The 22,642-nt window shown below is 29.3% G+C and overlaps 1 protein-coding gene across 3 annotated transcripts in view; it reads right to left on the bottom strand.

Moving 5' to 3' along the window:
- Nucleotides 1-675: 675 nt before the first annotated feature.
- Syn2 (Syntrophin-like 2) overlaps nucleotides 676-22,642 on the bottom strand; it is a 48,905-nt gene continuing 26,938 nt past the window's right edge. For all 3 annotated transcript variants that reach the window (XM_089218785.1, XM_089218786.1, XM_089218784.1), the window contains exons 2-11: nucleotides 12,515-12,602; nucleotides 12,252-12,431; nucleotides 11,614-11,770; nucleotides 9,794-9,922; nucleotides 8,310-8,390; nucleotides 8,054-8,238; nucleotides 7,796-7,954; nucleotides 4,595-4,819; nucleotides 3,752-3,955; nucleotides 676-2,822 (exon numbers count right to left, since the gene is read on the bottom strand). In XM_089218785.1, coding sequence (XP_089074911.1) covers nucleotides 2,706-2,822; nucleotides 3,752-3,955; nucleotides 4,595-4,819; nucleotides 7,796-7,954; nucleotides 8,054-8,238; nucleotides 8,310-8,390; nucleotides 9,794-9,922; nucleotides 11,614-11,770; nucleotides 12,252-12,431; nucleotides 12,515-12,580 — 1,503 coding nt within the window. In that variant the 5' untranslated portion in view covers nucleotides 12,581-12,602 and the 3' untranslated portion in view covers nucleotides 676-2,705. The remainder of the gene's footprint in view (nucleotides 2,823-3,751; nucleotides 3,956-4,594; nucleotides 4,820-7,795; nucleotides 7,955-8,053; nucleotides 8,239-8,309; nucleotides 8,391-9,793; nucleotides 9,923-11,613; nucleotides 11,771-12,251; nucleotides 12,432-12,514; nucleotides 12,603-22,642) is intronic.

Raw genomic sequence — 22,642 nt, 5'->3', positions numbered from 1 at the left:
CTGCAGAGAAAAAAAATCGACTGTACTCTGAAGAGTGAGTAATGCGAGAAATATATAGGCACTTGCATGTATTTCTTTTCTTAAGCTTGCTTTATAGTAGTTTTGATTTATTAAAATACTTAAATACCTAAGTAAAAAAAAGTATTTATTTTATATTTTTATTTAATTAATTATAATTTAAAAACATGGGGTGTCATGATCAACATATCAACATATTCAGCCTATGGGCGGTAAAAACCTTAATCTGGCCCTGCGTATTGGCTGTATTTATGATATGAATATATCTTAGCGTTTGCACTGTGCGTATCGTAACAATAAGGAAAGAGTAAATACCTATTAAATGTCCGTTTGTTAAAGGGGACATTCATACACCTCGATTTACCTATACAGTTGATATGTGCCGACTTGCTATTGTAGCAATCCGAGTTCGGAGTTTTACATAGTATCTCTCTCCTTCCTTGCCTAAACGAAGAACGTGCCTACCTATTCTATACCTAATACCTATAGAGCGACTTGTAGATGATATTATATTATACTTACCATTTGTACAAGAAATTTAGTCCAAAATGTATATTTTAAAATATGCAATGCATTATATTTTATAAACAAATTATAGCTCATAAATTAAACCATTTATTTTTAATATATCAACGAATTATTGGTGGCTCTTAATAATTGTTTTTTTATTTTGCATATATTTTTTACAACTGATTATATAATACAAATAGTAAAGTACAAAGTGACATGCGTGAGTAATGAAAAAATGTATTAGTTGAAAAATATATATAGATATACTTATACAGTTATAGTTTATCACTATAAAATTTCACAACCTTAATTTTATTATTTACTAAACCAACTATTAGTTTCTAAAGAAGGAAGTATCTATTAATTACTATGTTTTTAATGTTTTTGTGGGCTTCTATAAATATTAGGTATAATTAATAACACAGAGAAATAATATTACAAATGATCAAACAATGATAATTATTAATTAATTATAATAATTGAGTATATTACATTTTGCCAGTAACAACAGCGTTTGTGCGTACAAATATCATATACCATATAATGTAGATAGACAGAGTCTTCACTAAGAAGATGACTATTGGGCCCGTTAAAATAAATTTGTAATTTTTTTAATTTTTAAAGTTTAATAGGAATACTTATTTTAACATTTTATGGGGTCCGCAGAAACATTTTGTATAAAAGCCCAACATTATTTGAAGTGGGTGGGCGTACTATTATTCGGTAGGTGCGTTCGTTTTTTAAGATTAAATTGTATATGGTTATATAGTGCTATAGTTATATAAGTATACCTACAATGTATCACAATAGTTTGGAAATGGCATACACAGTTTATACGATTTAAAAATTTCCCAATTTTATACTATAGAAGACAACCGCAATATAATATCGTAAAATGTATAAATTATAAAAATGATTAATCATAATCACAACAAACTAATTAACAACCACAACGTCCACAACTCGTATTGTTGATACAAAAATATATATACCTAGGTGTATATATATATATATATACATAATATTATCATGGTTTTATATAAATGTATTATTTTCTAACAAAATTAATACGCAATATTATGATTATAGATAACTAATAATATTAATTTATCATTATTCTACAAGACACGTATAGAATTATGTTCACCCCTAAATGAAATTTCTTCGATTCTACCCTGTGTTAATTTTTTATTGCAGCCTCTACAAGATCAAAGTTTTATTAATTTTAATTAGATAAGCATTATATAATATAATCTCAACGATACAGGCTTACCTGACTAAGATTTACCCCCCCCCCCCTCTAAAACATTTGATAATGAAATTGTTTTGTTTTGCTTTCTCATGTTAAAAGTAAAATGATTTAGCATTAATAATAAATGTTAGAAAAAAACTGGTTTTGGCTATAATAGTGCTTGATTTATAGAATTTCTGGTGTGATAACTTGCCTCACAATATAGTGTCACATTAATACATAAAAAACCCCCATCGTCATAATCAAATTTCTTCTCTTAAAACACAAAATATTTAATGGATTGTATGGGCGGCAGGTGGACCCCAAATAATACTGATTTAAAGTTCATAGTTTTGAATGTTTTATGAGAGTTATAGCTCCGCCCTTTCCGCAGAATTTTAACCTTAGTTACGTCTATGGGCTTAGGTACAATATAAGGCGAACCACTCAATTTTTTGTACATCCAAAACACCTAATAACAATCTGTCTATCGATCGAAAATGACTTAAGCACAAACTCTATATATGTATAATAATAAATTCTATCGTAGCAGTGATAGATAGATAATAATATATATATAGTCGACGATATTGACATTTTAGAAGTCAAACGATACAATACATATAAGTGCATCGAAATAGGAAATATTTTAGATGATACGCTACTGCTACGGTAATATTAGCACGTGGTGACGGCCCGAAACGCTAACATATAATATCTAATACATTATGATAATATGACGTTTCTTAACAAACATTATTATAATATTATCGACTAATTATAAACAACCATAATAATAGTAAAACATACTATAATATGCACAATCGTCTATAAATGAGCCTATATGTATTGTGTTCGAATCGCATGTGAATCGACCACATTCTTATACACAGAGTATTATAAATTTTATCGTAATATACACAACGTTATTATGTGCGGCGACGTCTTACAGCTGTTGAATCCCTTCGGTGTTTAAGTACGAAGGGTCTACTGACACCACTTTGGCGGTTAGGAACGCATGCACGCAGAACAGCAAACTTTGAAGGTCTTGACATACCAATTCCTATGATTGGAGAAAAAAATACAAAATAAATAAACCAATCAATTCGTCGTGGACGAACAGTAATCTATATGTCGTATAAGACTTTGGAGTATTCCCTGAAATGTTCGATATTATTAAAATAATTAATGTAGTATACAATTATTTTTATAAAATGAGACGTGGAATTCTGACCGTCCTATTTGCTGTGATATAATTACTATTATATAAATGTATATTGATTATTTAAAACAAAAGCCTGATGACAGGAACGTGCAAGTCACAAGTATGGATTTTGTTGAAATTTATTTTACATTTTTAGTGCAGTTTGCATGAGATATAATAAATAATAAAACAAATATATCATTGTTTGTTAAAAAAAAACAGTTAACCTATACAAGCTCTGGTGTCATATAAAACTAAAACTTAAATGATGACCTATAGGTTATAGGATCAGTGTTCCGTTAAATATATATATTCTTTGACCCTTGTCTCCACCATTGTTGTATTATTATTATAATAAATATCTGACATTATTAATGTTATTTATAAGCACTACCAGTAGGTACCTACATTAATATATTCAGACACTCAGTTGTATAGTAATTTATGGGTACCTATACTTATAGGTATTGACTTGCAGTATGAAATACTCTTATAAGCATTAATGCTTTTTTTTTTAAGCTTGAGATCGTTTTGTAGAATTTTAAGTCATACACACTGTCTCATAAGATAATTTAACTTATATATATATATATATATATATTAGACCATAACAGAACAATCGTTATTTGATCAGATAATACATCGGTATGAATCACGTTTTTTTTTTTTTTTTTTTTTTTTAACAAGACCGTTATATGAAGAGATCTGAACAGTGGACACTAATGTAGGTATAGGTTCGTCGACTATACAATAATAAAAAAATATTTTTAAATATTATTTTATACAACCTTGGTTTCGATACAGCCGTTGTCGTTGAAGTGCAGCTTTAGCCGGGAAATGTGATCGTCCGAGGATCCACGGAGCTCGGAAAACTTGTACGTCCAAACGTTTGAATTCGTCCAGTTGTCGTATAATGTGAACCCGTTGTCCCAATCCAGTATTAGGTTCGATGGCTGTTGGTTGTTGCCAAACAACACATAGAACGTTCTGCTCTGTGAAAACGAAAGACAATAACGTTTTGATATTTTATAGCGATACTTATTATTATATATACTAATCAATAAATGGCTAAATATTATGAGAGTCGTTTGAGGTCCCAGTATATGTATGTTATATTATAGTGACTGATGGTACTGTGGTAAGTATTTAAATTAGGTTTATGATATTCCGATATTTTAAATTCATTATTTAAAATTCTGTGGTGTGTGGGTTGAGAAATAAATGATTTTTTTGATAACTCTATTTTGGAAACTTTTTGCGATCTTATCATACTTATTACTTGATATGAGACCCTAATTTATGTTTAACGTACCACCAAATCTTCACGCTGTTTTACAAAAATCTACGAGGAACTAGATTACGTGAAATAATTAAAATATTTATTTTATTTTTAAAATCACACAAACTAACCGAGAAAATTAGTCTAGTAAGTTAAATATATATATATATATATATAATATTGATACTATAGTGCAACGGCCAATTGGTGACCTAATTACCAATATGCAGGGGATTACCATCGATTGCAGTAGTGCCATTCACAATATTATTCATGTTTCCCCAAAAATTCGTTCACATAAAATACGTATGTACAGCTTTTTGTTGAATGCATTCAAATTCGAAAGACTTACTTTGATGTGCATCATGGATGTGCATATCGACCTGTGCCACGCGCACTGCACGTCCAGTAGACCCTGTTTGGTTTCCATTGAAAAGTACCGGGACACTCCGTTGGATGTCTGTAGTAAAAAACAATTTTGCCTCTGGTCCACATTTTCTGCATCCTTCACTAGTCTCAACATGGACTCGTACAGTTTGTACACCACGCCACAGTCCAGCCATTCCGTAATGGACATCTGTTAATATGACACGTACATAAAATATATATAAATCAATTGTTTCTAACATTGGGATGGGTAGAGGGGTGCACCTAAAAATATAACAGAACAATTTCGACTTTGGTATTTTGTTATTAATCAGAAAAAATATTATCTAAAATGCATTTTAGAGTATAGTAGGCACTCTACTATACTACTACTAATAGGCTGACTCGAGTGCGTTCCAAATTGATCTTTATTTAATGTTCCTAGTGCGCCCGGAATAAAGTGCTTCTCAAGAAAAATATCACATTTTTAGGTTTCCAAAGTCTATCGCGAGGGAGTAAATTGGCTTACAACCCAAAAAATATTTTGTGATTTTTATTTATTTAATTATGTATTATTTTAGTTCACGCCCTCCAGTTTGGATGACCATTTTACTTTTTTTTATTCAAGAAAAATGTTTTTCCAGAGTATCTATTAGGCGTATATAATATACAGACTATTATAAGCTGATGTTTAAATACCATTCTTTTGACAAAATTTAATTTTTGTATTTTTATATTTATTATTAGCTGCCCGATATTCCTCCGGAAGAAATTATTTTATTATAATTTAATTTAAAAACATAACACTATTTTTTATAAGGCTGTACAAATATTATAATATCATTACATATTGCAGTTATTGTTGTTGCTAATTTCTCAAAATTATATATTATTCTACATTTAGAATTCAACCACTTCAACGACTGAACGATTGGAGTTGGAGATGTCGATCTCATCGATTGTATAAAGAACGGAACGCGCATGCGTATTAGAAACATTATAATTTTTTATTTTATTTTTTATTAACTTTTTAAATTATTATAGGTCAATGATTATAAAATAAAGAAAAAAAAGAAACAAACGTTATCGGTGAATATATGAAAAAAAAAAATTATTATTATTATTATTATGAGGGTTCATACCCAGTTTACTTCGTCTCCAAAATCAAGTTAGATTCTTATATCTATATATATATATAATATATATAGATAGATTTATATGGTTTTCGATAAATCAAATTTTATAGAAAGTAGGTACTTTCTGTTTAAAATGCAAATTTGTCGATATGACTGCAGACACACTTGGGCTATAAAATAATAAATAATAATTAAAAACAGAGTGCACTCAGGATATCCCCACTGAGAAACGCCATTGACTAGGTTAGGATTTTTAACCATGGTTAATTTATGGTCTATATTTAATAATTCAAAAATCAGAATATGATTAAAGTAAATAATAAACGAAAAATATTGGTGAGCATTCCGTGATCTATAAATTATAAATTTTTAAACATCTAGTAATTAAGTAACTGGTATAATTCTTTCATAGATACTCAATCAAGTTAAATAATTGTTTCTTATATATTATAATTTATAAGAACTTAAGTCAAATATTTTGTTATACCAGACTAAATATAAATAAATTATAGTCCGTATAAAAATAAAGATTGCCCCTCTTAAAAACTACACAAGCTACGCCCACGTATATAATTTGTATTATACAAGTATGTCAAAACACGGCGCATGGCCCCTATGAGATATTTGTGACGACGACATAATATAAATATATATTAAGTGTAAGTATACCTAACCTATCTTTTAATTTAATCGACTATTGTTTACAATAGTTGCCTTTGGGTCACAATCGACACTCGAGCTCGGCAAACTCTGTGATTTCATTAATGCAATAGTGATAAAAACTTACAAAGTACTTAACACCAAATGTGAAATCTATGCAATAGGTATCAAGTTTGCGGTGTAGGTAACTTGATGACTTTTTTTTTTATGGTTTACACTTTGATTAGTAATTGTTTATTATCGTGTTGTGTGATATGAAATAGAAGTTTCTAAACGAATGCATACATGTTATAATGTATAAATTATAATACATCATCAATAATATCCCGACTTTTAGTAACGTCGTTTTAGGCTAGGAATGACTTATGTTTAAAATAAAAAAAATAAAAAAGTAACGTCGTTCTTTTAAAGTAGATAAGTATGGCTACGCCATACGGTGTTGTTATTCAATCGTTCCTGAATCCTGATCTCTGGATTACTAATTGGCTCTCCAAACAGTTGCCACTTGTCTATCAGCTACGAGATGAAACATGAAACGTCACTCACTCCACACTTTATATACATACATTCTATGCCTCATGAGGAATAGAGTGAACTTTCAGAGAAGTATATATTTAATAAGCCATATTAAACGAACGATATACACATTTATACGATTTACATAATACATATATGTATATATCTGAATTACTACAACAACCCATAAATGATAATTGATTATACATAAAAAATAATACAGTTCCATCTTCCATCGGTTCTTTTTCCAATTAATTATATATAATACTACATATATGTAATGATAAATAGTAACTTATAGGTGGTGAAAAATGTTTTCAGACGTTAAATTTTCTATTCAAAAACTATTTGAACTTTGTTTCTTGTAAAATATTACAAGTATAATGCATAACAACATGAACAGCTGTATAGCTATAATTATAAACAAATATTATGCAAAACTTTGAGTGTAATATAATACAACAATATACCTGTATAAAGCCGTATGGTATCTTATAAAGTTTTAGGTTAGGTATTAGGTTAGAAAATAAATCACCACAGTACTGTATATACTGGCGCCGTGTACCTACCATTTAGGTAGTACTTACAGTAATTTATTGCCATTTCCGTGGTGACATATCGACGAAGTGGATTTATATATACAATGCATAATATAAAGCATTTCTAATTTATATAACAATAATAATGCACTAGGGAGACATAAAACGTTTACGGTAAAATATGGACGAACATAGAATTTTGTGCATCGAACTATACGCCAGTAATGTGTATACGTACGTATGTGCACGTGTATTCAGATGTGTTATGAAATATTTATTTTATTGCTATGAAAGTTTCAAACTATTATGTCTATATCAAATTCAAATGACACTTACCGGGGGTGTGTCGAAAAGCAATACGTCACGACCTCTGATTATCATGAATCTTGCGCAGTAACTTTGCCAAGGATGGTTATTGTTCAGCACGCCCTCGTTCACCCAACCCATATACTCGATTTTTTCGTTGATACCAAAATTTAAATTGTACAACTTAATCTGAAAAGAAAAACAACATAAAATTGATACAAATTCAAACACATGAAAAAAATATTTATGGTGATGTGCAACGATAACAAAGCAATAATAGTTAGGTACTTGTATTTCCGAGAGATTTGCGATATTTTCTGATATAAGTTTAACCCACTCGGATAAACTTTTGACATTATCGCAATGTATGATAGTTGAATTCAGATCGTTCATGCCGTGCACTTCGAAACCGTTTCGCCGCAGTTTGTCCGTACCCTGCACGTATCTGGTTACATAACCCATCATCAACGGTACTGGATTCAAAATTAAAACCATTAAACACAAACATATACGTAACTATAATATAAGTAACTGATAGTCATACTCATAAGATAATCAATCCATGGTCCGTCTTCTGTGTCACTCTCTCCGTTATTGTTGTTGTTGTTGTTTTTATTACCATTCCCTGCAATGTAGTTAAAATTATATTATTACCTGTGGTAAAAGTCCATCAACACGGTTAGTTAAAACTTTAAAAATAAGTCTTAACCTTAAGATATAACATATGAGGTATAAAATCTATACTTCACATTTTCACATTGTTACGATGGTGTAATAATTAATATATAAATATCTTCAAGTATAAAATAGGTAGCGCATAATTTCTCTAAATTATGTTAAATCTGATTATTTTAAGTTTAAAGAACTTTAGACTTCTCCATTGCTCTTGATAACGACATGATTCTCTTAAAAAAAGTTACTCCATACCTTAGAGTTCACCTAGACATCAGACATACATGGAAAATTGGCCACTCATATAAAAACTAAGAAAAAATCTCTCAACATTAAACTCTATCTAAGTCCCTCCTCAAATCAAATCTTGCACTCAATATCTTTAACAATTATTGACAATAATCAATATTAAATATTTTTAAATAACTATACTTATATAAAATATTAATTTTGGCGCAAATTTTATTTCATTTTTGAATCTTTGGCGCTTATGTCATGTAGCCAAAACATCAAATATTAAGATATTTCAATCATTTCAGTCAATTTACCTTTATCTCATTACAAATGCTGAAATGCCCCACGTACGTAAGCAATCTCTACCTTCTTTCTGACCTCAAAATCCCAACCATTCGTTCACAAATCTCCTACTATTATAAATCGTTCCACAAAACATTCAACTATTAAAATTCAAATCCCCTAATTTCAAACCTTTCTTCCCTGCAATCCCTGATAACCCACCATGCCCCTTAAGAATAGTTAGCACAGTGACTTTCTCAACATTAAAAAAAAAAAGAATAACACAAAATTAATATAAAAAGCAGCCTAGAATATTATGATGCAGGGTTTTTGGACCCCTCCCCTCCCGTATCATCATTCCGTCCATTATTGTAACCTTATACCCTTCATCCATATTATCTATTGTGTACATTTTAATTACAGATTGTCTATATTGTTTTATTATAACAAATAAAAACATATATTTATTTACTTAGTTATCATGAATAGGTAAATAATATAAACCAAAATATGTGAGTAATGCGATATTTATAACTAATATATTATAATACTTATTATATGTGTATGGCACATGATTAACATTGGTCAATAATGAAAATTGTGACTTGAAATTCAACTATATCATTATTACCGATGCATATTATTGTAATAAGTAGTACAAAATTAAAAGTATGCACTATTCACTGCATAATAATCAATAGGTATCTATAATTTTCACTTAAAATTACATAAAAAAACCTGTTTTAATAAAATACCACTGATACAATTACAAAATCTTAAATGATAAAGAAATTAATCAAATATACAACGAATTGATAATATATATAATATAAATAATACCTCTTGCTCCTAGTAAAAAAGGAGCTGCAGCTTTATAGTGCTTGACCAATAATGTAACGTGATCTCCAGAATTTCTTAAAATGCGTAAAGCTGCATCGTGACAAGCGTTGGTAATCAACTGGTCGTTCACTGTTTTAAAGAAAATGAATAAATCCCAATTAGTAAAATAAAAAGTATTATACTGTTATAATTTAAAACGTATACACGTAAAACAACTTTTCAAAATTTACTCATAAGTAATAACTTAATACCTAACTTTAAATAGAAGTGACTGAAAGGGGTGTGTACTTCCCTAGTATGTATTAAGCCAAACCTTCTCAAAACTTTTAAACAATGTTAAGAGAGGTGATGTGTTATCGACGATGAAATTACTATTATTTGATTTTTACGTTTTAGTTAAAATGTCTCTGAGGATAATATATGTATTGACAATTAGCATAATTACCCTTTATCACACCCCCATCAAAAAATGAAAATATTTATTATATATAATTTTACGAATACTTACAACTGTGTGTGTACTAAATACTTAATAATATACTTCTTAGTATGATTTGTATGTTGTGAATACGTGCTTATTATACACAGTTGTATTTATTTATGTTTATTTAGAATTTATCTGTGTACTTGGGATTTCAGGGTATAAAAAATGATATAAAATAATTTATAACATATTTTTGTTTTTATGCTAATGATATAAAGCTTTAGTGCTTTACGCTGAGTGTCACTTCAAAAGTATAGGTACACGTATTCCCAGTAAATTGCAGTGTGCTCTAAAATAATTATTTTTAAACGAAAAGAAAAATGAAATAGTTTAGTTGTGCTCTGGCACGTAGTCAGACTTTCTCCCATAAGGGGCCAACATTTTTTGGTCCCTCCCTACTTGTACTCTCTACCATCCCACTCCGTATTACACAAAATCTATAAAAAATACTAAATTTTAATAATGTATTGTCTGTATAAGTTTAAGAGGTCGCTGCATCCACGTGTGTTGTCTACGATTTACAAATATATAATATAGCAAAAACGATTTTGTGCGGAAAAGAACCGAGAAGGTTATATAGTCATAACTAAGAAACGAAATTTTCACTACATATAAAAGAGAACATTGGCTGTGAAATATATCGTTTTCATATTTTTTTTTTTTTTTTTATATAGAAATTAAAGAAAAAGTTATTCAAGTTTGAAAAATACAAAAATAATGGATCTTGAAACAATGAGAATATTTTTGTATATATAACATCATACAATTAAAAAAGATACTTCACCAATAATATAATGTTCTTAATTTTATTGTATAAAAATTCGGAGTTTTAACTATCACAATAGCCTGAGTGATTCTATCCCGCTTAAAACAGTTTTTGCTGTGTTGTACATTTGTAAGATGGAGACATTATCATCACTTGTGAGTGTAGTATCCTCTTAAATAGTGTTTCCAGTTTTCAATCTATTATTAAACTTGTTATTGTGTTATTTAAGATTGTTAGTATTATACAGAGTATAATTAAATTCCATAACACTTAAAATATTTAAAAATAAAATAGAAGGGGTCAGGGGTCAGTTCGTGGCTACAGACTTTTCTTAGGAGGACAGGCCCCCTAAGCCTCCCAGTGGCTCCCACCTATAGGTGACGTGTCTGGTTTGTTCAAAAACGTTTAGCGATAGAGGTGGATTTTTTATTTATATATTACCACCTATTTGAAAGCAACGATAATCTATTTCATACTGAAAACGATACTGAACGAAAGTTTTGTCAGAAATATGAATTTTTTATGCGTTTATAGGTTTACTACAAATCAAAATATTATAGCGCTATATACCTTTTATAATAGCATCTCCAACGAATAACCTTTTTGTGTGGTAAGCGGCACCTCCTTCGGGAATTCTCGATATCAATATCGGCAAGCTGTTTTCTTGACCCCCTTTGACGCTTATTCCGAGGCTACCGTTTTTTCTTGTAACAGTTACATATCTCAACTGAAAAGTAATTTTAAAAAAAAAATAAAAACAATCGCGTCACAAGTGTTATTTCTGCTGCAATACAGTTCAGGTATATATATATATATACATATATATATATATAAAAAAAAAAATGAAATGAATGACATCGTTTAATATATCTACTATTTGATGCATATATTATACGAATAAGTATAGTCTCCCAAATATTGAATTATATAAAATTGGATAAATTCACAAACATATTTGAATTTTATCTTCCACAAGTGTCGTGACCTGCAATGCATCATTTTTTAAAGATCCTATAAATATCTATATAACTACATAGGTATATAGAAATTATTGAAAACATATATAGTTCAGCACTTGTACATTGTGCAATCAAATATCTAGATCGTGTACAAATTAAACCATACTATATACGTAGAACAGCGGTGGAAAACGAACGTTGTAATGAGTAAATATATTTATCAATTTTTTTATTTTTAGTTATACTTACATAATAGTTGGGACTTGGCTGATAGTTGTCGACAGTATCCTCGGACGATGATGATGACGACGAATGATGATTGTCGACTACTTCTTGTTTCTGGAGTTTCAGACATTCCAGGGTCAAAACTAACCGTACGGTTAATGAACCTCGATTGGAATCGTTCACTCGTACTAATCCCGTCTTTGCCTAATGGTGTAATTCATTAAAGTTTTCAAACCCAGTGTTTAATATAGTGACGCAAAATCATTATGCGTGATATATATTATTACTTTAATTCCATCCAAGCACTCCTCTTTTATATCCGATTCTTCGGTACTGTTTAAATTCAGCCGCATAATTTCTCTGAGTTGAGCACAACTGAAATCATACAATATAAGAAACATCGTTAGTTATGAAATATTGCAAATATTTAGTACATTACGTTCATTATTTATGCTTAAAATAACAAAAATGAGCCACAGGACTGTAGGAGTATGCAATTTAATATACCACAAATTTTCATAGTTAGGTTAGGTATATCGTATGAATGTATGTATATACCTACATACATAATATACAACTATATACTAAAATACTAGAAAGTAATAATTCATGTTGTACGTTATTATACATATGCATTATAATATTTAGAAATGCATACATTTGGCATTGTTAGTGGCATAATTAATACCTACATATAAATATATAAATATCCAACTTAATTAAAAACAGCAAAAACAATTTTAGTTGCATTTTATGTATTTTTATGGGTTTTGTTCTTCAATAACATTGCGTAAATGATATTATGAATAATGTACATGAAATAATAAAATGCACCAAACTCATAATACAATTCACTTATTTATAGTTTTAGGAACATAAATAAAATAATAATGTATCTTGGTGGTTTATATGGTTTTTGAGAGGATTCTATTACTATAAAATACAACGTTTACCCCTGTTATTTATGAATGTTCAGTTAGGTTTTTATATGTAAATGTACCTAACAGTTTTATTTATTTTTAACCTATAGTAAGTAGTTATTTATATATGAATGATTTATTTGCAACGAAAAAAAAACGTTTATGTATTTTGTGTAAAAAAATACATTATTTAAAAACATGCAAATTTAATGTTTATATCTGTGAACACTAAAAATCGTTTAGAGTGCCATGATAGCCATCGTATAAAATAAAGCTCATAATAAATATAATAGGTATGTAAGACATAATACTTATATTTTACGGGTGACCCTCGAGTTCGGGTAAAATCAATATTACCCGAGTAAACTCATGTACCACACTTATACTCAATTTCTGATTTTGAAAGGTATAAAGATAACAATGGAAATGAAATAGGTACTTGAAATAGTGAATCCTTAGTATAATATTATCCGGATAATCATGGTAACCTTAAAGGGAAAGTGTTTGACCAATAACTATATTATATTATACATCATATTTAGTATAAAAAATTCGAAATTATCATAAAATATTTTCCCTTTTTAAAAATAATGTAATACAATAATAATTGAATTACTAATTATTCAACTACGCGAATAAATAATTTCATCATAATAATAGATATAGTTACAGTGGCGTAATTTGGTCATGTTTTATGATGATGGAGGGAAGATGAAATATTTATTATACGTTTACCAATCAACACCTCTCTCCCCCTCCCCACCAAAAAAATGTATTTATCATAACTGTAGGGCAGAGGACTTGTAGCATTTGCATATTTGCTTTGCACAGCCACAAAAATAACAGAGTACGAAACAAATACGTCTCAAGTTTTTATACAACCATAGTTTTGAAATTTTATTTTGCATTCAAATGCATATTTTGAGTAACTTTTATTTTTAGGGCATATTATATACTTTTATACGCAATTTTATTCTTTTAGAGACATATTTAACTTAAATCAATTTTTTCCACACGGACATTTTTATTTTAAAAAATACTGTCGAAATGTTTGGATAAAAAATTATTAATTTTTAATTTTTGTCGTAGGTTCCTATAATATGGTTTTTGACTGTCTGCGGGCTCTTGTTTTTCCTAGAAGCGGTTGCAGGGAAAAATTATTTTAACTAAACTATGATTATTATATTTTTTTTTTTAGTGCCAGAAGAAGAAATATAAAATCAGGAAAAATGTATTTTGTTTATTTGGCTATGCTACAAAATATATTTAAATTATGTAATTGTTTTGACTTAATTTACATGCTATTTATTTAATCAATAATTTTTTATAAATTTTTTTAAGGGCATATTATGGGGTTTTTAAATGCATAAGTGCTTGTATATTTAGATATTTTTAGAGCTACAAGTCGTCTGCCCTAATCATATGCATCTCCTTTCGAGCAATATAAATGTATGACGCATGTGACACGGAAACAAATAATTAAAGAATATTCACATTACAAATAGATATTATACTTTAATGTTTGTATTAAGCATGCGCAAGAGAAATGCAGTTTTTATTTTGTATTATTTTTATAAAATATAGACTAAATTAAGTATGTTATATAATAATATTCATAGTTAAAACACAATATAAATGTTTTAAAAAAAAAAGGTCATGGGGAAGATATTATGTTATTATACTCGCCTCCATTTACCGTATAATGTGTGAATTAAACTCTACTACGCGCGTGTTAAGTAAAAATGGTAAACAGTTTAGTCCATAGATACAAACGATAAAAAAAAGAGCATTATACGCGAGATAGAAACGCTCGTGTCCGCAAATTGCCTAATTGTGAGAAATTATGTTTTTGCGTCACGGATATCGTTTTATGCTCCGTTACACATTGACACATCGTCGTGACGCGTATTATACGTACCTACCTAATACTTGTCGCAATAAACCGATAAAACAAAAACGACGACGGCGTAGTTCGAAGGCGGGTAGGTAGGTACACACCCCTCGCACAAGATCGCAACGCGTACGTATACGGTCGTCCACCGACCACCACATCTGCAGGGTTCGTCGGAAAATATATGACGAGGAAGACGAGTGATGCCACCAATGGATTAAAAAAAAAAAAGTCGAGAGTAATCGAGCCCAGCTTTAGTGCGGCGGGGGCGAAAAGCGATTGATTTTCGAGGAAAAGTCACACGGTTCGAGAACAAAATCTATAAACGGTTCAATGCTCCCGCGTGCGAAAAAAAGTTCGATTCCGATTATAATTAACATGTGTGTTTGCACACAACGAAATCGTCGTATTTCCTTGTACGCATCACACATAAATATATATATAATGTAATATTAATAACTCGCGGTATACTATATATATATATATATAAATAGCGTGTTATTCCCTAGCTGGCAAACCCCTTTCTCGGATGAAAACTGTAGCACTCGACGACCATCACCGTATCCACATAAATAATATATATATATATATATATATATATATAATATATACATCGTCGTCAATCGTGTCGTGTGCGGTGCGATGATAACCGCCGAGGGGATCGGTTCTCGGCTAAATATGTCTGGTGTTTGCGGAGTTATATTATTCAATATATAATATTAATATGCATGTACATATATATATATACACACTTATATAGTTATATTATCGTCGCCGGTATATATACGCGCGCACTGTATGATGTTAGGTCGATGGGGTGGTTTTGGCGTGTGACCGTAGGCGGCGGCGATCGAACACAATGGTTTTGTGCGTGTGTGCGATGTACACGCGTGTACGTGTGCATGTGTGTGCGGCTATAGCCCGCGCCACGGGAACGGTCTCTCCCCCTCCCGAAAGCGGTCTCTCTCCGTCGGCGAAGAGTTCGTGGGAAATCGAGTCCGGAACTACTCTCACACACCCCTTCGCGACGTTTACCCTTATATATATCGCCACTTTTACCCATCCACCCGCCGCCGCGTCCGCACGCCCATTATATAATTACAAACATCGGACTTAATCTCCTGTGCACACACACGCATAAAAATGTTGTACTTGCGATTGCTCGTATTGTTCACCGTGTTACGCATGTAACGAGTAGATAGAACAGTGTGAGTGTGTATTGTGCGTTTCATACCTATATTGTTAAGTCTATACCTGATTCACCTCGCGCATATTACAGTCGCGTGCCCGACGTGTGCCTATATGTGATGTAATGATGTGATGTACACAATAAAAAGCCTTTTTCGGTCGCCAATAGACACCGCAGCTATACATAGGTGTACACGCATTGATACTATATATGCACGTGCATAGTCGTGTATAGGTATACAACACGCAGGTGCATAATACTATTATTTTGAGTGTTGTTCTTTCAAATTTTTACATGTTTACCATCATTAAAACATTTATAACCAGAGTTGAAGTCCGTAAGTCCATATAGGTTTTAAAAGATATTTATAAATTATTATGGGAAAAATATTAAATTATAAAATAAAATCTATATTACTTTCTTTGAAGTCGCTGTTGTTAAATTTGGTATTTATTTAAGCACCTATAACATGATTAGCAGGATAAGCAACTGTTTCATTATGGAAACCGTCAACTCGATAAGGTGTCCTCGAAATTTTTATTTATTAATTAAAAATTATTTATCAAATTGGTTTATAGAATAAATGCATACCCAACGCGTATTTCACTCGTATCGTGTGTTATTCTAGAAGTATACAAACTTACAGAAAAACAGAGAAGTGGGTATACGCCGCGCGTATACCCGCGTATACGTCCCACTACACTACTGTTTATAGCAGTCATTGTCAACCTTTTTGGGTCCACGGCTCCTTTAGAGTTTGAATTAAAATATAGGTCTCCCATACGAACATTTAAAATAAATAAATGTACATTATTCAATCATTTTAATCTAACTTTATTCAATTGTTTTAATTATTAATAATAGGAATTTTTTTTTTGTTGAAATTTATGTTTTTACAATTTAAATTTAAATTAGTTTTAATTTCGAACGCATCTCTCTTGATCATAATCAACGACGCCCCAGGGAGCCGTGACGCACAGGTTGAAAACCACTGGTTTATAGCATTGTCGTACTCAATAGTACCTATTGTAAATTTGTTAGATTTTTCGAAAATATTATTGGCATGCATGCATTAATATGATTAATTATACCAATAAACATAGATTATAGTAGATAGCAAAGGTGGGCAAGTTAATGCAATTAATTTTACTCAAATTAAGTTAAGTTGTTAAGGGTTGGCATAAATACGTCATAATCGTTAAATTAAAACGTAAAAGTTAACAAATTATAAATTTAACTCGATAAGTTAACAGTTAATATGGAAAATAATATTGACTTAACTCGGTTTAAAAAAGTGGATAAACTTTTAGTAATCTATAATAAAATAAATGTACGAAATTATTTTATCAAGAAAAAAAACAGAAATGTTTGTGTTATCGTATTATTGAATTATATTTATTTTATATTAATATTTACGTATAATTGAAAAATTTTAAATGTTTTTTAATTTGCTGGATTACCTATTTTTAAATCAAATGAAAAAAAGCCAAGTTATTTCAACCGCCAATAAAAGTAGTTAAGTTAAATTTTTTTTAACTTTTTAACTTTATTTAACTTATTAGGTACCTAACTAGTTAATGCCCACATTTGATAAGTAGTGTATGTACTGTGTAATACAAGTTATGTAAAATAAATTTGTTAACAGTGTACTATAGCATAATATTATTCACTTTAAAATTATCTATAGTGGCAGACTAGTGCATACAATTTTAGAGCCTACATTAAGTTGTAATAGGTAAGCCTATTCATAGGCGCAACTAGACCTCTAAAACGTGGGGTGCTATACTATTAAAAACATAAAATTGATGTTATTTCATTATAATTATAATAGTTAGATCTAAAATATCAAGGGGTGCTAAATTAGAACTTGGGGGTGCTAAACACCCTTTTGCACCCCCCTAGTTGCGCCAATGAGCCTATTTCAAGGCCGTAACTGGAAAAAAATTTCAGGAAGGGGGTGTCCAACTTTTTTTTAAACATAGATACTAAGCACTTTTCGTTTTTACAATAATCCTTTAATACAATTTATAGTTAATTAATTATATTCGCTGCTAAAATGTTTCTACTTTGAAATTTTTTTTTTTTTTTGGGGGGGGGGGGGTCGGTACCCCCATCACCCCAAATTTACGGCCTTGGCCCATTGTTATAGTCTATAGGTCTATATATCGTGTAAGTGTACGAGTGAAATGTTTATATAAATATTATCGTATATTTAATATTATCGTATGCTTATTATGCTCATTATGCTTATTATGCTCATTGTTATGCAGACGAGTGATTTTTTGCATCTCAAATAATTATTAATATTATTATATTAAAAAAAAAATTATTAGATTTGAATTCGATGATAATGTGTGATCGAGGCGACACGCGTTTTAGACGATGGCGAGGAGCTGTACAAATAGGCAGACACTCGGCACGCGCAGAAATCGACTCAGCTGCACGTGGTTAAACCGCAAGACACGCGCTCATAATAATTATACTGTATAATATTATAATAAGTATAGTATCGTCATTCGTGGTGCTCAACATTCGATGAACGGGATAATTTTTAAAACAAAACGAATTAAACATGCACCGTCGTCGTCGTCGGACGGCTTTTAATTTATCTGCAAGCCACTGCAGTTTGATAATATAGTATATTGTTCAAAATAAGTTAATCCTGTAGGTTAAATTAAATCATAATAAATTAAATGTTTTGTTGACAAGATATAACGCGAAAAAAAATATTAAAGATAAATAATTGTTTCATGAATAGTAAATATACCACTAGGAAATTTAATTAAAATCTAATTTTCTTTCATATGTTCTATATTATATATATATATATATATATATATATATATATATATGTATGTGTGTGTGTTAGGTAATGCAATTTTAACATCATACACAAGTTTATTTTCATAAACGTAAATGCAACCATAATTTATTAAACAAACCATACACGAAAGGTCAAAAGGATTGGTTTGGTTAGGTTATAAAATATATTATACTATACGGTCTACGATTATAATATGTCATGCCCATGCCCCAATTGTTAATTATTACTATTAAATTACGTATTTCATTCAAATTATTAAGTAATTAAAAATCCTTTTAGCAAGACAATGTTTGAGTAATAAATAAAATACATCACAACTAATGCGTATTTAATGGCATAATACTAATAGACGTATAATTAACATTAATATTGTACAGTTATTTTTATATTTTAAAGTAAATTTTTAAAAATTTGAAAACATTTACTCAAATAGCGGTATAGCTCTGTAGTATAAATAATACCATTTATATAAAGCCTTCAATTACAATTAATTTTAATTAATTTACAAGTGCATTGTACGTCTTAATATGAATATGGTATAATACTTTCTCAAGCTATAAATTTATATAGCGTCCTAACTTGCTGTAATAGACAATAGTTTCTTTTTGTTACAATATTGAACAAATAAATATAGTATTTCTTGAGTTATACAGTTTATATAATCAATATGAGAATTTCTGATTTTTACATTCCACATAATAACACTGTAGTCATTTTTTTTATAAAATTAATATATAAACTAGCAATCAAACATTACGTTGGCGTCGTATAAACAGTGTACCTTTAAGTTTGGTTAGGTTAATTTAAAACAATTTATAATTTTACTTATACTATATAGTATATATAGCAGGAAGGAATATCAAATAATACGTAAGTGATATAATTTAATATAAACCACCATACTACCCGGGGAAAATAATTTCGAATTAAATATTTAATATGGTTACATTCTAACGTAACTAAATCTTTTGACATCATACCATTAAAAAAAACATTATACCTAGTTATAGTGATTTATTAATTATTATTTTAAGTATTGCATAAATGTGTTATTAATCAATTATTAATTCAAAAATATGTTTAGACTCACACAAAAATCGTAAATATTTTAATATTCATTAAATTCTTGCTTTTATGTTTTGTGTAAGATTCTAATCGGGATAATATAACGTGTTTTTTTCTTTTTCAATAATATTATTATTTATTTTAAACATTGAAAAAAAAATAGTAAATAAATTCATATAGATGAATAAGTAAAGCGATATATTAACTCGTAGTAGCAAAACGTTTCAAAATAATTAGAAATTATATAGGTGACCAGATATACTGCAGGTATAACTAACTAGCAATTACTAATTAGAATATAAAATATATTGACAATATTCAAAAACATTCTGAAAAAAGTATTTACTTTTGTAGTGTATAGTGTATACTATATTACAAGATGAAATTAATTTATATTATATGTTTAACCTTTAAAATTTTAAAGTATATCTATAGGTATTATGACTTAACTCACTTTTATGGATAAAATTTTAAGTTTTTTTTAGATTTTGTTTTAGATGTTTCAATTTGAAAATGATTAAATTGCAGTTGTATTAATAATAACTTTGTTCGACTAGATAAACTTTTAAACCAAATTTATAATTAATTTTGAGATTTAATATTGTACCTATCATTCTTGCATTAAATATTTAAATATATGTAATGTTCCCTGCCGACACTGTACAATTTTCACGAGTTACCTATATACTCATAACAGTCATAACTCATATGTCTACAAAATTGATTTATTGATTATATATTCATAAAAAGTAGATATACTATCGCATATCATTTAATAGTTAATATGCCTATACTAATGTTGTGTAACACTATACGTATGTAGTTTAGTAAGAGCCAATTTAATAATTAAAATAATTAAATATTAATATACTATTATCTTAACACTTACTATATCGACTTATACTCACACGTCGAGTCTATATGCTGCAAACCATTTTAATATTATAGGCGTTTTAAGAAAGCCTGGTCGCATCAAAGTTGTATTTTACAACACCTCTGAAAGGTTCCTTGGTGCATTAAAATTTTGAATATTGTTCGGTATTATGGGATTTACACACTGTACACATTGCCTCCAGCTCTAAATTAAAACGAGCTTCCTATTGTTTTGTGGGCTATTTCCTAAGTGTTGAACATGGTATAATGATTATTCCGATGTGTTTTTCACTACATTGGTTTGAGCATTTTAGCTGAAAGGATAGTGTTCGCAAAAATTATAATTTTTGAATAAGTTTTTTGTTGATTCAATTAATGCCCCATCTCTTTTCTATCACAATAGTTAAATTCAAAGTCTCTTTGCTCTCCTTACTAACCTTTGTTTCTTTTGTAGTCCCTTATTTGTTATCGTTGTATAGCCTACCCCCAAAAAACCTTAACATCTTACAACACATAATAATATACGAAAAATGTCCATCCCCCCCCTACCAAATTACAAATAATATTTACGCTTATGCCTAAGTCACCGTAATGGATGCATACATTTGAATTCAATGATATAAATGGAATATCATTGAATATAATATACAAAAAACTATTCTGAGCAATCTGTGCGGAGATGGTCTGTAAGTTTATATTTTTTAGAGATACTTTAAATTTTATATTTTTATACTAGAAAATATTAATATGGTAACTGGTAAGTATTGCTCTAATATAATTATGCGTAGACAATAATAATATACGCAATGACAACAAGTTTATGGAAAAAGTCCCTATTTTTAAATAAATAAGTTTAAGTGTGGTTTATAAGGAATCATATAAAAACGATATTGTTTAATAACAAAGACAAAGTCATATCCAATAATATTGGACTGATACAAACAACATAATATCATATAACCGAACGATCGTATATAAATATATTATATAGGCGGTGAACGTCATGTATTGCCAAGTAATATAAATTATCAAAGCTTGGTGACCGTTACAAATATATTATTATACAAATGTGTTGCGAACTTGGTATTATTATGGATATTATAATACGGACATTGTTTGGCTAAAGTGACACACTGTCATAAGTCAAATGAGTAATGACGGACATTTAAGCCGATTAAAGTTCATCAAAATTATAGAAATACATTTCAATATTTCACATAAATATTCAATTAAAAGGCACAATAGTGTTAGATGAATGATTGTGTACAAAATTAAATTATTACTGCCCACTGGATAATGTTATCTAAAACATAAAATTTATAACTGCAGGATATGATTATTATAAATATGATAATATACCAATGGTCAGTACCATCTAACATATATAGGTCATACTCGAAAAAAAACTATAAATTACAACTCATCCATTAAAAAGGACGTAAAATTATAATTTGTATATATATGCTCCTCGATAATGTTTAGATAAAAAAGTGACAGATTTTTAGTGGCATTTTGAAAGGGATGCCCACATTTTTAATCGACTTCGATATCGCCATATGAGTTACCTGTTATTATTATAGCCGATTGACGATTGTAAATTTTAATATTTCAAATTAGATTTTGTAAATAATATAGATCGGTACACTGGTCACA

This window comes from Diuraphis noxia, unplaced genomic scaffold (assembly GCF_037042655.1).
Source record: "Diuraphis noxia isolate RWA-SAM2 unplaced genomic scaffold, SU_Dnox_SAM2 contig0002, whole genome shotgun sequence".
NCBI classification, from domain to species: Eukaryota; Metazoa; Arthropoda; class Insecta; order Hemiptera; family Aphididae; genus Diuraphis; species Diuraphis noxia.
The sequence above is the reverse complement of the archived record's forward strand: the minus strand, read 5'-3'. Positions and strand labels throughout refer to the sequence as shown.